Genomic DNA, 14,032 nt, shown 5'->3' with positions numbered 1-14,032 from the left:
GCCAGAAGTTTTTTGGGGGTCGCCAAATATTTATGAAATGCATTATGCCTGCATGCTACATACCATACAGTGTACATATAAAGAGTGAAGTGCCGTCACTCACTGTTTAATTGCAATTTCATGCAGAAGATTCAAGGATTTTCCTGAAAACGATCTTGGTTGGATTCGTGATCCATTTTCCTACGACATATGCAGTTCAACTCTTCAAATTAGTGAGAAAGAGCAATTGATAGATTTAATTAGTGATTATACTCTTCGAAATCAATTTAAGACTCAGCCTTGCCAAAAATTTTGGCTATCCGTGGAAAAGCAATATCCCGTTTTATGCAAGAATGCCATCAGGGTTTTAATACAATTTGCATCAACGTATTTATGTGAAACTGGATTTAGCAAACTAGTTTCAATAAAAACTAAATACCGCTCGCGTTTAAACCCTGAAGATGATATGCGAATTGCAATTAGCAACATACATCCAAACATCGATGAGATAATTAGAAACTTGCAGCCACATACATCTCATTAAAGGGCAATTTACTGATTTTTATGTTATACAAAAAGTATTTTCTTAAAATTATAAATAAAATTAATATGAGTCGGATATGATGATGTTTTTATTCGATGAAACGAAAGAAATGCGTGAAATATACATCATATTTGTGAACATTTATCTCTAGGGGATTGCCAAAAATTTTCTTTTTACAAAAGGGGTCGCAGTCGAAAAAAGTTTGCGCACCATGGATTTATTGTATACTACTTGGACTTTGTGATGTTATTTTTTGTAGATAATATAATAATTGTTATAAGACATTGATCTTATTAAACATATATATAAAATATATATGTATTCATATATTTTAGTTTAAAAGAATATAAAAAAAATATACATACTTTATTAACAGTGATAAGTCTTACATCTCTATATTGTGAATACTTTTCCAAAATCTGTTTTAAAAAGTGTAAAAATATTTTGAAATATAATTATTCAGCAATTTTTTTTATATATATATTTAAAATAAATATACTAACTTCATTATTTGGACATAGTGGAAATTGTGTTAATGGTTTAACTGCCATTTCTTCAAGAGCATTCTTTCTTCTATTAAAAAATAAATATCAAAATTTTCAATAGTAAATTATAAAATAATTTAAATTTATGTCAAAGATGAAAATAACAAACCTGAGTAATACTATTTTATAAGATGATCCAGTTATTCCTTTAATCATTGCAGAAGCATTTAAATGGCAACGACCATACATGACAATACCATTTACCTAAAATGAGAAAACATCATGATGAAAGTGTAAAATTATTGTTAAAACATTTTATAATCAGATTCATTGCAGCATTTTTCTCATATCAACAATTATTTATCCTTTTTCTTTTCTTGAATTAATTTATTTGTTATTGCAGTTCTCTTAAGTTAAAACATTTCAATAATTTTTACCATAGTTTATGGGATAAGGCAATGTAATACAAAAGGAATCTGCAAGAGAATGCCTTCTGGAATGGCTTACTACAAGAAACTGTCCCCCATTTAGATGTTATATACATAAAGAAAATACGAAAAAAACCAGGCTGTCAGCTTGTTGATCAGATGTGAACCTAAGACCAACTACCATTTTTAACTTTTCTTATCTATTTGGCCACTGGTGAGCCTAATTTTTGTCATCTCAAAGTATAAACAAGCAATTATCAAATTATTATTATTTCTTTGACTGACTATCAAGAATAAATTCTTTAATTGCAATACAGAACCAAGAAATATATGTCATAAATATCACATTTATTTGGACACTTAACGTCTTATTTAATTATTAAATAAGATGTTAAGTGTCCATTATTTAATGCATGTTATTTAAAGAAAAGTTACCAAAAAATTTATTTACAAAATGTTTTATTACAATAAAAATAAACTTCACAAAACACAAATAATAAATATAATATAAAAAAAAACAAATACATTCAAAACTACATATAGCTTAAAACATAATGCAGAAGCTGCTATTGACTGCCCAATATATGTGATCAAATTAAAGGATAAGAAGAAAATTTCAAGTAACTGAATATAAACAACAAACATTCAATTAAATAGTAAACTATAGTAATAAATGTTAACTACATTGGTTCTATTCCCAACTAAGTTGTTGTAGGAATATAAATAACTCTTCATTATGTATGAGAATAAGTTTTTAGATTATGTTTAGAGCAAATATTGAACTATAAAAGCAATTTTTTAATTTCTATGATTCATTCTTACAAAGGAAATTTTAAAAACTTTTAAATTGAACTAATGAGTGGATTTGAACAAAAATTAAGAGTTAGATGAAATACAAAAATAAACATAAGTTTAATGATAATTACAGCTATTACTAGATTGCAATTTAACATTGTCAGTTATAGAGGAAAAAAACTGTAATTAAAAAAATTTTAAAGAAAAAAAAAAAATTCAAGTGAAAATCAAATACTGTATTGGATGAGAACTATACCAATGTAAAAGAGTAATCTTTACAGTTATAAACAAGATATATTTTTAGTACAAATGTAATAGAATTCATGACAACTATAGTTGCCAACAGACTGCAGCCAATAATTGTATATAAAAAAAAATTTGTATTAAAAAACTATCTGCCAGATACAAACAAAAATTGATATGTAGCTTAAATAAAACAAAAAGAATTTTGTGGCTAAAATCTTACCAAAATTACTTTTTAGTAAAATAAATAAATTTTTGTATTGACAACAGGAGAAATTGTATAGCAACTAATAAATTAATGGTGTTAAAGTAAGTTATTTATTTACTTACTTATTACAAATTTACTAAATATATGTGACCTAATTATCTTAAATCAAATTTCATAAATAGTTCAAAATTCATTTCTTATTATTACATTTACTTTATTTACCACAGAATTTATTANTTAATTTGGGTGTTATGTTGTTTTTAGTGTATTGTGTCAGCCTGCCTAATTGCTGTCTAATGTCATTTATTTGTGTTTCTATTCTTCTCTGCCAGGCAGGTTTATGATAGAATTGTGTTTTGTTTGTGTCTGTCTGTGAGTGTATTTTCAGTCCATGGTGTGTTACTACTGTGACTGCCCCAGCATAAACTAATGTATGAATGTCTGAGAGTGTAGAAATTGAATGAATGTAGTTTGGTAGTAAGTGAGTGTTTACATAATCTAGTGTTTTTCCTTCTGCCTTTGATGTGTTGATTTTTGGTATTCGTGGTCTTTGTGTGGGATCTGTACCAGTATATTTAGTGAGTTTATTTTCCTGAAATTTAAGTGAGAGCATATTAACTAATTCTGTGTCTATGTTATCAGTAATGGATGAGGAAATGCCTGTAGTATCATTAGTGTTAGTTGTTGTTTGTGTGCTATTATCAATGCTTGTTGCTGTATTATCCTGACAGGTTACGTGATCTTCATTAATGTTAAATGTTTCTGTCTGTTGATGTATTTGATCAGCATCCTGTTGTTTGATAAGTTCAAGTGTTGTTTGTGGGATAAGGTTGTTGTGTATAATTGTTCTTTTTTTGATCAACAACCCTTTGTTTGGTGACAGTGAGGTGAGGATATTGTTGTGTAAATCTATGGTGTAGGTGTTGTCTGTATGCTGTCATGTTTGTTTCGAGTTTTGTGATTGCATAGTAAGTACGGATGATAAACTTGTTCATTTCTGTTGTCCATTTCATCCATTGGCGTGGTTTTCCAGCCTTTGTGGTCTGTGGATGCATTGCCACAGAAACACCAAGGCTAGGTTGATTCCTCACATCTGTTGAGGGCATTGCAGTAGCCATTCTTGGGCCAATGCTGCTTTTGCCACTGGTAATCAAGGGAGACTGTGGCCTATTTTTCGAATGTGAGCCTCTGCCTAACCCACGAACGCGGACCTTATTAACCTGGGTGACGTCCAAGCCGGTATCACGCTTTGATCTGGTTACTACCATAATGATTATCTCCACAGAATGTGGGTGTGGTCAATCTTAGCTTCATTTCTCCCCATATACCTTACTGGCATGGGTGTCCCTGCCAAGAGCTTGTGCTCCAGCCTGCATTGATCTGTGGTTCAGTAAAATTACTGGGCTCTCCCACCATGACCGGGTGGTGACCACGGGAGAGTTATTATTATTATTATTAAGTTATTTTAGATTATTTCAAAAATTTTAAATTAAGTTTCACTTTTTTAATTCTTTTAACTAAAAAAAAAATTACTTATTTATTCATATATCATTTTTTCTCTTAATTAATTGTATAACTGACTGTAATATGCTGTATGGAGCCAAAATTTTATAATGTTTTTCAATTACAATTTACAAAATTTTGATTTTAATTTGTTAAATAATTTCTCTATGAATAACTAATCATATTATTATGACCAGGTAACATATAGTTTCAAGTACTTACTGTGGTATAATCAACTCCAATTAATTCAGTATCATTTACAGCCAATATCATATGTCCTACACATAAACCAGCCTAAAAATTATATGAAATTTTAAAAATTTATTATTGTACACAATAATTATTGTCATTAATACATACAATAGCTTTAATTAACAATAATTTAAAAATAAAATATTTATATTAACATTTTGAATATAACTATATTTCTGACCTATATTTCTGATCATGAAATCTGACCATAGTAAGTAGTAAAATATTACTACTTACTATGGTCAGATTTCATGATCAAACAATGTTATAAGTTTTAATACAGCATTTTTTAATTCTGAAATCTGATCCATATAGTCATTTTGACTACAAATCTGATAAAAGAAAGTTTCTATTAAAAATTATTAAAATAAATTTATTCTTTAATAAATCATCAACAAAAATAATATGCAAAATTGACACCACATTAATAAAGCAGAGAATCACACCTAAACAAAATTTCCAGCAAAGATTCTTTGCTGGAAATTTTGCATTTAGGTGTGATTCTCTGCATGTAGAGTTCCAGTTTACTTGTATAGTTGTTGTTTTTATATTAATAAAGATAACTTAACTGCTTACTTCAGGAAATCAAAATAAGTTTTTATTAAAAAAATGTTTTTTATTCTCTTATGACAACTTTTACAGCTCAATTTTTGAAATTGGGTATCTTTCTACCAGAATGGACGAATGACACTTTTTAAATACAGAAACAAGTTTGTTTAAGCATCCTACCTTCCACTCAAATCCTCAGATGCTGAGGTAGTGATGTTCTGCTGTTGTCTACCAGAGGAAGCAAGATCCAGGACCAAGAAGAAGCTATCTGCTATGTTGTAGGACATATACAGGTATCCCTCATACAACCTGGCACTTCTAGAACACATTTTCCAGTTTCACTCTAACACAATTCGAGAATTTTGGAAAACCTCTGTACAAAACTTCACAACTTTTAAATATAAACTTTGTTACTCAATATTTTTTTATTTAAGTAAGTATGTGTGTTATCTCAAATTTGACCAATGGGTTTTAGAATATGAAATTTTCAATTTGTTTTGTGCCTTTTGTCAGGTCTAATGAAAACTGATAGGACAAAGAAGAAAAAAAAAATTGTACCAACTTTCTTATCAACCAGGTGTTGTAGTTGCTTTCAGACTTCAGCCCTTACAACTGTCACCGTGTTTTGTTATTATAGATTAAATAAACTACTAAATACAAAGATTAAACATTTTTAAATAAGTGTCATTAACCTTTTTTTAACACTTACCTAAAAATGACAAACAAAATACAGCGGTATCTCTAAAGGTCAATTATCTGTAATTTCAATTTTATGTGTATGATGTGGCAGTGCATTTTAATAGTCTTCAGATTCCAAGTGTGAGATTAACCTGCCAAAAACATACAAGATGGAGGATATCAGTCAAGCACTAGAGTGTTACTTTTGTATAGTTAGCAAAATTAAAGGTTATATATTTAGTGTTAGTGTAAATCTTGTGTGTTGTGATTGAGAAATGTACAATCTTGGTACTCAAACGGTTTCCAACTCTAACAATTTGATATTCAAACACAAATTCTGGGAAAAATATTGTTCAGTCTTTAATTGAACAAACACAATCCTCTAGAACACACTTTTGATCAATATTTTTAGTTTTATTTCACAAGACATAAAAAATTTTTATGGTAAAAATAAAATATGATGATGTTGCTGATAATTCTGATCAAGAACAACAAAAAAGCTCAGAAGATGACAATACTTTCAAAAAAGAAAAAACACTGATTTAACTAAAATTAATATTAACACATAATATATTTTAATTGTGATTGTTAGTTAATTATTGGTTGCTTTAATGAACATATTTCTCTTAGTCATGTAAAAGAATAGCATACTTTTGTTAACTTCTGGAACCTAACTCAACGTTTTGTATTAGTTCTTGTTTCATATAGCATGTATTCGCCTAACATGGCACTTTTTCGGAATGTAACTACAGTGTTATACAAGGGGTATTTAGCTTATTTACAGCCATCCAACATAATGAAAATGTGTAACAGAACCAGAAGTTGGTGCAGAAAAATGAACATTATTTGTGTTTATGATAAGAGTAATATACCAGTTTTCTAAGTTGGAGAACATATTGTGATAAAATGAAGGAATATTGTGCAAAACTAAATTAGCTAACATCTGCCATGACCCAATATATGGATTTGGCTAAAAGGGAAAGCACAAGCTAAAAAAGAATCTCCTGATGTTTCTGAAATTCCTAATGTGAGAGGGCAATTGTGCCTAGGCTATTTGGCAAGATTAAAACACACAGGGACTTCCCTCTAAGACCAGTGTTAGAAAAATCCTTTGCACCAAGCATAATACTAGAAAGGACCTTGTATCAGCTCCTTGATAAGTTATATTTTAAATCCAATTACACAGTAAGCAGTACAAATGAGGTCATTACAGCTCTAAGAAAGATCAATTGGGAACAATATATATTTATTGTTCTAGATTATATAAATCTATTTCCTTCTATCAGGACAGAAGCAGGTATTATGTTAAACAGAAATTTAATTTGCAGAAAAATGCATAGGTATGAAAGAAAGTCACAGATTACTTGAACTTAATGTTGTCAATCTTGTACTTTAATTGGGAAATTACCTACTACAAAGAAAAGATAGGCATACAAATGGGGTACCCAGATCAAGTGATATTGCTGAAATAGTTCTCTCATAGGTAGAGAATGCAATAATTAACTAATATAGGAAAAAAATAAAACTTATTTGCTGTTATGTCAATGACATGCTTATTATATGGAAAAATAAAGACCTTGTACAGTACCTAGCTTTATAAATGACATTGACACTAACGCTATAGATATTCAATTTGAGATTGACCATATCACCCAAAAGAAGTTAACTTTCTAGAAATCAACATCTACACTTTGGGGAAATGGTATTGTATTAAAGTGTACAGGAAGTCCACTAACTATGATACCTACATACATTGGTGCTCATATTACACTATAACCCACAAATTAAAAAGCTTTTGAGCCCTTCTGCAAAAAACCATAGCACACTCAACTTTGTTAAAGTGTATACAGCAAAAGTTTTCTTACATCACTCAAACAGCCCTAAGACACAATTTCTCAGTCAACATAGTTAAAGGTCTTACTAAAGCATATTTAGCAAAGTATGAAAAGGAACAGAAGCCTAAAGACAGGGAGGCAAGCCATATAACTAATGGAAAGATGTGTTTAGCAGTGGCGTGTGGTGACATTTGATGATAGGGAAGTTATGCCAGCCCTAGAAAAAATCATTAGAAGTATTATACAATATTTTGGTGTGTAGCATCATTGAGCTAAACTGCATGAGTTTGGTTCTCTGTAAAGTGCACATGTGAATGAGTATAATGTGGCTGAGTTACACAATTCAAATATTTTTGCCTTGGAAGCTATCCTGCATTCAACAATACAGCACTTCCATTGGGAATTTGAATATACAAATTTATATTCGAATATATAATAGCAATCTTATCATTTATTTTCATATGTAGTATATAAATTTGTAATAAGATACATAATGCAGTTATAATAAAATATTAATTTTAATTAATTCAAAGTACATTAAAATATGAAAATAATTACACAATATGTATTTGTATTTTAGAAAATACAAGGGAAGAGGCATTTCCACAGCTTCCATGGACGGCACCCCACTGGTGTTTAGTAAGTGGAAAAATTATTGCTTCAATTCTGGTTTCTTATGCTAGGTTCAATGGAATTACTCTGAATGTTAAGAGGCTTTATCAGAGGCTACTACATTTCAACAAAGAAAAAGTGAAAGAAATGGGTATGGCATATGTATACAAGATTAGACTCATCAAAGCGTAAAGAGTTTTATGCTGTAGGGTCTATATACAGAATGTTATGAAATGCATAAATCAATCTTATGATACAGTTCCCCAGAAAAATAAAAAACAGGTATGATGTTGACACAATGGGCTTTAGATAGGGAAGTTCAGGTTAATAAGAAGAATCCTTTAATTATTAAAAGATAGGAAGAAAAATGATCTGTTAGGTTAAAAAAGAAATGCTACATAAATCTTTTAGCTTGTTCTCTTAAGATAATTAATGTCTATGAATCTTTAATGTTAGACAGAGAAAGAAAATGGACAGCTATATCAGACATATATAATACTACTTTTCTTGTAAATAAATTGTTTGTGAAGTTTAGCTTAAAATATTAATGATATAATGTCCTAGGATGACACTATATAAGATTCCTACAATAAAAAAAGAGAATACTACATTTCTTACTATAAATGTTGTTTTTGGTGTTGTAGTGTAATGTATATTTTGATATTATAATTTCATGTGTTTAAGTTAAAAACTTAAAACTTTTAAAACTGTTTGATATTATATGCTTGGTAATAAACTGTATTCAAATCTGAAGATGGAAGATATTCTGATTTAAAAGTCTTCAATCTGATGTGCTTGATAATGAACTACATTTCATTTTGAAAATTGAACTGAAGATGTTCTTATAAGAAAATGAAGCATTTCTTAATAAAAAAATTTGGTTTGGTTTCCCAAAATAAACAGTTAAGTCATCTTTATTAATAAATTATATCATTTTAGAAAAAAATAATATGTATTGGTTAGAAATATTTTTCTCAGTGCTTAGCATATTTTTAATGCTTTATGACAAGTTCACTTTTTGACCAATAATGTTTTTAGATTTAATTTGCTTAGAAAACAAGTTTATTTGCATAAGAGAGATTATTATAGAGGTATTAACCACTTGATAGTGAGGGACAGATATATCCATCCAGGGCGATCATGTGGTAGTGGTGAGAGATGGATATATCTGTTAAATTCTTTTGGGAGTATTGCCAAAAACTAGCCAAAAACTACCACAAAAAAAAATTCACATAAAAAATGAATTATTAACAATAAAAAAAGACTTTTCTTTACTAGGCATAACTGTTTACAAAATCTTTTTCCGAAATGGTAATGAGAAAAAAACGTGTGGAAAATATTTTAAAAATTTCCCATGTTTATTCTCCACTACTTTGAAATAGGACCATACCTGACTATCCTACTGTTGAAAGGTTAATTTTTTATAAATCAATATTAGTAAAATGTAGTTTAATTTTTTATATATTGAAATATTTTGAAAAACAGGAAGATTTACCTGTCTGGCAACACTATTAGGTTGCATATCAGAAACAAATATGCCTTGACCAGCTTCAGCATGTTTACCTTCCAAAATCATTATACCAAGACCTGCTTCACCCTAAATAAACACAACTTATTTAATTTGTGTGTAATAAACATAATAAGTAAGTTTTTAATTAAAGATGCATATTTATTACTATTCAATATATAATCTGTTTAACTAAAATAAAAATGAATTCTTGTTTAATGCAAAACTCATGCTATGTTACATTGTTGGTTTAAGTACCCCATGTTTCTTTATGCAGCGAGAATGTAGCGAAATGACGTCACGAGCAGTGTTGGCCAATTAGAAACCAGTTTCAGTGTGTTCGCTGTAAAACGCTTCTCGAGCGCTGCATAAAGAAACGCGAGGGTACCTTATATGACTGTGTATATGACCAGCAAAATATGTGAACATATAGATGAATGGTCTTTTCTTTGCATAGTGTTATAAAGTTTTAAGCAATGGAAGAACTATTATAGCCTGATATTCAGGCGATCGTTTGGTAATTTATTGCAGTGGTGCGCAAACTACGGGTCGGGACCCCTGTGGGGGTCGCCAGAAGTTTTTTGGGGATCGCCAAATTTTTATGAAATGCATTATGCCTGCATGCTGCATACCATACAGTGTACATATAAAGAGTGAAGCGCCGTCACTCACTGTTTAATTGCAATTTCATGCTGTCCGCTCTTTCTTTGACTGTAATGCGTGATGTATGTAAAGTGTGAAGACGCAAGTTTTTCACTCCGGTAGATGGGGCCCTCTTTGCGGTAATTCACCACTTTTACTAAAAAGCGCCTATTTGTCCGACGTATTGATGTTATATGTACTGTGTCGAACGGTGCGCACTGAGCATGCGCGCCGTATGAGATGGAGTGGTAATCAAGGGCTGTGGTAGTCGTCTTGTAGACATGCGTACCAAGCCAAGGCCAACCAAGCCATAAAAGAAGAGAATAGATAAGTGAAGCATTAAGACAGGTTTCTACACCTGGTTGTGGAGGGCAAAGGTCAAAAATTAAAAAAATTTTTTTTGAATTATTATTACTTATTTGTTTTTCGATATAATATTTTGTACTATTTCATGTCTGGTAGAGTAAAGTGTTTTCTAAATGCTACAGTAATTATTTTTTACCTAATTTATTTTCTGTTTTGGTTTTAGGCTACTTTCTGGCGATCGACCTCGTTGACCTTGGACGACTATAGTCGTCTTTCACAATAGCCACACGACCCTGTTGGATGACCATAGTCATCACTCGCTGCTGACCGGTTAAGCATACCAAGCCAAACAAAGGAACAAAGCCACAATCCTCAAAGGCCAACCAAACGACCAAAAATTATCGCTGAATGTTTTACTGCGCTTTTCCATGTAAAGTTGTAGCATGTAGCAGTTGGCCTGCAATTGTTTTAGTTTCTCCTCGAGTTTTTTCATGTGACGTTGTGTAATTATGATTTTGTATATTTTTATCGGGCTTTACTACTCTGTTATCAGGTATGTACTATCATTAGAGAAAGATCTCTGTTAATTTTATTGAATTTCTCGAAAAAAAATGATAAAAAAATATATTATTTGTTTTAGTTAAAAAGATATAACCCCTATCTTCATAATGGATAAATAGGTAATACGTACACCAGGTACATCTTCAGCTAACAAACGAACAAATACTGATGAGGAGTCGCAAAATACTGAACTAAATGCACTATCTAAAAAAATAAGAAAATACAATGAGGAATTTATTAAGTATGGTTTTACATTTTGTGTTGTTGGTGATAAAGAACGCCCAATATGTGTCATTTGCAACAAAAAATTAGCAAATGAGAGCATGAAACCAGCTAAATTAAAAAGGCACCTGGAAACTAAACATAAAGAACTTCAAAATAAACATGCCGATTTTTTTCAAAGACAAGCTGAAAATCGGAAAATTCAAAGTGCAAATTTAAAGAAATTTACAACAATACCTCAGAAAGCATTATGAGCTTCTTTAGAAGTTTCTTATCTAATAGGAAAAACAATGAAACCCCATACAATTGGAGAATCCCTTATCCTTCCTGCAGCAACCAAGATGACATCAATTATGCATGGCGATAACTATGGAAATGAACTAAAAACAATACCATTATCAAGAGATACCGTGTCTCGGCGGATTTCCGAAATGTCACGAAATATCGAGTCAGAAGTCACAAAATGCATACAAAATTCATCTGTATTTGCTTTACAACTGGACAAGACTACTGATATTACTAAAATGTCACAACTAATTATTTACATTAGGTTTATTTTTAATGAAGATATAACAGAAACGTTTTTATGTTGCAAAAGTTTGAANGCAGTAACTCTAGCAGACTCAAACAGCACACCATTAAACTTACACTCACAGCACACAGACATGACACAACACATAAAAAGCATAAACACCATCAAACAATCGTGGGCTCAAAAAGCACTCCATGGCAGGCATCCTTATGACCTGGCCCAGGATTTTGTTTACAGAACTGCGTCAAACAGCTGGTTAGATTGTGAATGCCTCTTTGGGGAGACAGAAGGATTCATGATTGCCATACAGGATCAGGTCATAAATACTAAAATGTACAGAAAACATGTACTCAAAGATACAACACTCACAAATGTCATATCATGCCAGAAACTATACAACACATTACATCTGGGTGCAAGCTCTTGGCACAGACAGAATACTTACATAGACACAATCAAGTAGCAAATATAATACACCAAGAGCTTGCAAACAAACACAAATTATTAGACAACCATGAACCATACTACAGATACATTCCACAGACAGTATTGGAAAACAACACGCACAAAATGTACTACGACAGAGCCATAATCACAGATAAAACAATTTGCCACAACAGACCAGACATCACACTCATTGACAAACACAATAAAATCACATACATTATAGACATATCCATTCCAAACACTCACAATGTACAAAACACATGCACTGAAAAAATTAGCAAGTACACAGAACTTGCCCAGGAAATAAGGCATCTGTGGAGGATGGATAGGGTGCTTATTGTACCTGTCGTTCTCTCCTGTACAGGTGTGATACCACACATGCTACACAAAAGCCTGGGAACATTACAATTAAGTAGAAATACAACATCACACTACAGAAGGCCACTATATACATGCCACATTGTTAGGAAATTCCTGAATACAGACACATACACTGACACACTTATTTAATTTTAGTTTTGTTTTGGTTGCTGTGCCTTGACTTTGATCCGGCATAGTACACAGCCACCGGTGTGAACCGAGTATAACTCACAAAACCCAACATAATAATAACAACAACAACAATAATAATCATTATTGTTCACAAATGAGTTAGCTATTGACAAAACCAAAACTGATAGAAGATTCTATTACATGATAGCTCAAAATTCAGATATCACTGTCATAAAAATTTATGGGTTTATTCATTAAAAATCTAGCAATAATTTGTATAACTTTCCCAACTGTTATGAAATTTTGTTATAAAAATCTTTTTATATTATTAATTATTATAAAGTCAAAAAACTTGATTCAGAAAAAAAAGGCAAAAAAGTTAATTTTGAAGGTAGGGATAAGTTTTATAAAAATTGTAAATGCTACTAAGAAGCAAAATCTTTATTTAGTACAATCCCTCTCAAGATATGGCACATACCCCCTTCTATCTTCTCAACTTTTAATCATCAAAATTTAATAACATCAATACCTACATAAACTAACCTCTACAAATCCGATCTATATATGTAATAAGCCAACAACCACAGAATATATTGGGCTATTATAATCTGATATATTCTGTAGTTGTATTCCAATAGTTGTTGGCTTAACATCAATACTTGTTATATGTAAGTTACTATGCTAAATTCAATTTCGTAATTTTTATCTCATTCTGAGATATTAAAGAAAATAGATGCCAACACACATCCATGGAATTTTTCTAATTTTTTGACTTTTTTGGGTTCAGGAACTCTCAAAATGTGGAGATTTACAAAAAACTCAGAATTTCAGATTTGATACAATTCCAATACTTTCCCTTGTTATGTATACATAACAGCCAGGAAAGTAAAATTGGTCAAGTTTTGTTTGTTTCTTTTTTTTATGGACTTCAAGATATTGTTACATTCTGGTACAGTATGTGACATCAGTTATCTCCTTCTGCCAAAACTCCAGTCATATGAAAGAACAGGCATTCTAAATGTTAGTTCACACCTAACAGTGAATAGCAAAAACAAATGAAAAACTGTAAAGTGATTTTTATTTGCTTAGTAAAATTGATTTTCATTGAAAGTGAAAATTTTCAACATTTTGGAACAATTTTCTAAATAGAAAAATTCACCAAAAACTTCATTACATTATGTATTATTCATTTTGTAGTAGCATTTTCTGGCA

The 14,032-nt window shown here is 30.7% G+C and overlaps 1 protein-coding gene across 1 annotated transcript in view; it reads right to left on the bottom strand.

Annotated features, from left to right (window-relative positions):
- LOC111617796 (multiple PDZ domain protein-like) overlaps window positions 1–14,032 on the bottom strand; it is a 144,864-nt gene that overhangs the window by 49,601 nt on the left and 81,231 nt on the right. Inside the window, exons 8-10 of the mRNA XM_023359099.1 lie at window positions 1,178–1,272; window positions 1,027–1,096; window positions 889–942 (exon numbers count right to left, since the gene is read on the bottom strand). Coding sequence (XP_023214867.1) covers window positions 889–942; window positions 1,027–1,096; window positions 1,178–1,272 — 219 coding nt within the window. The remainder of the gene's footprint in view (window positions 1–888; window positions 943–1,026; window positions 1,097–1,177; window positions 1,273–14,032) is intronic.

The sequence above is a fragment of the Centruroides sculpturatus genome, unplaced genomic scaffold, assembly GCF_000671375.1.
Source record: "Centruroides sculpturatus isolate CEXI.00-Female unplaced genomic scaffold, Cexi_2.0 scaffold277, whole genome shotgun sequence".
Classification (NCBI taxonomy): Eukaryota; Metazoa; Arthropoda; class Arachnida; order Scorpiones; family Buthidae; genus Centruroides; species Centruroides sculpturatus.
This window is presented reverse-complemented; position numbering and strand designations above follow the sequence as displayed.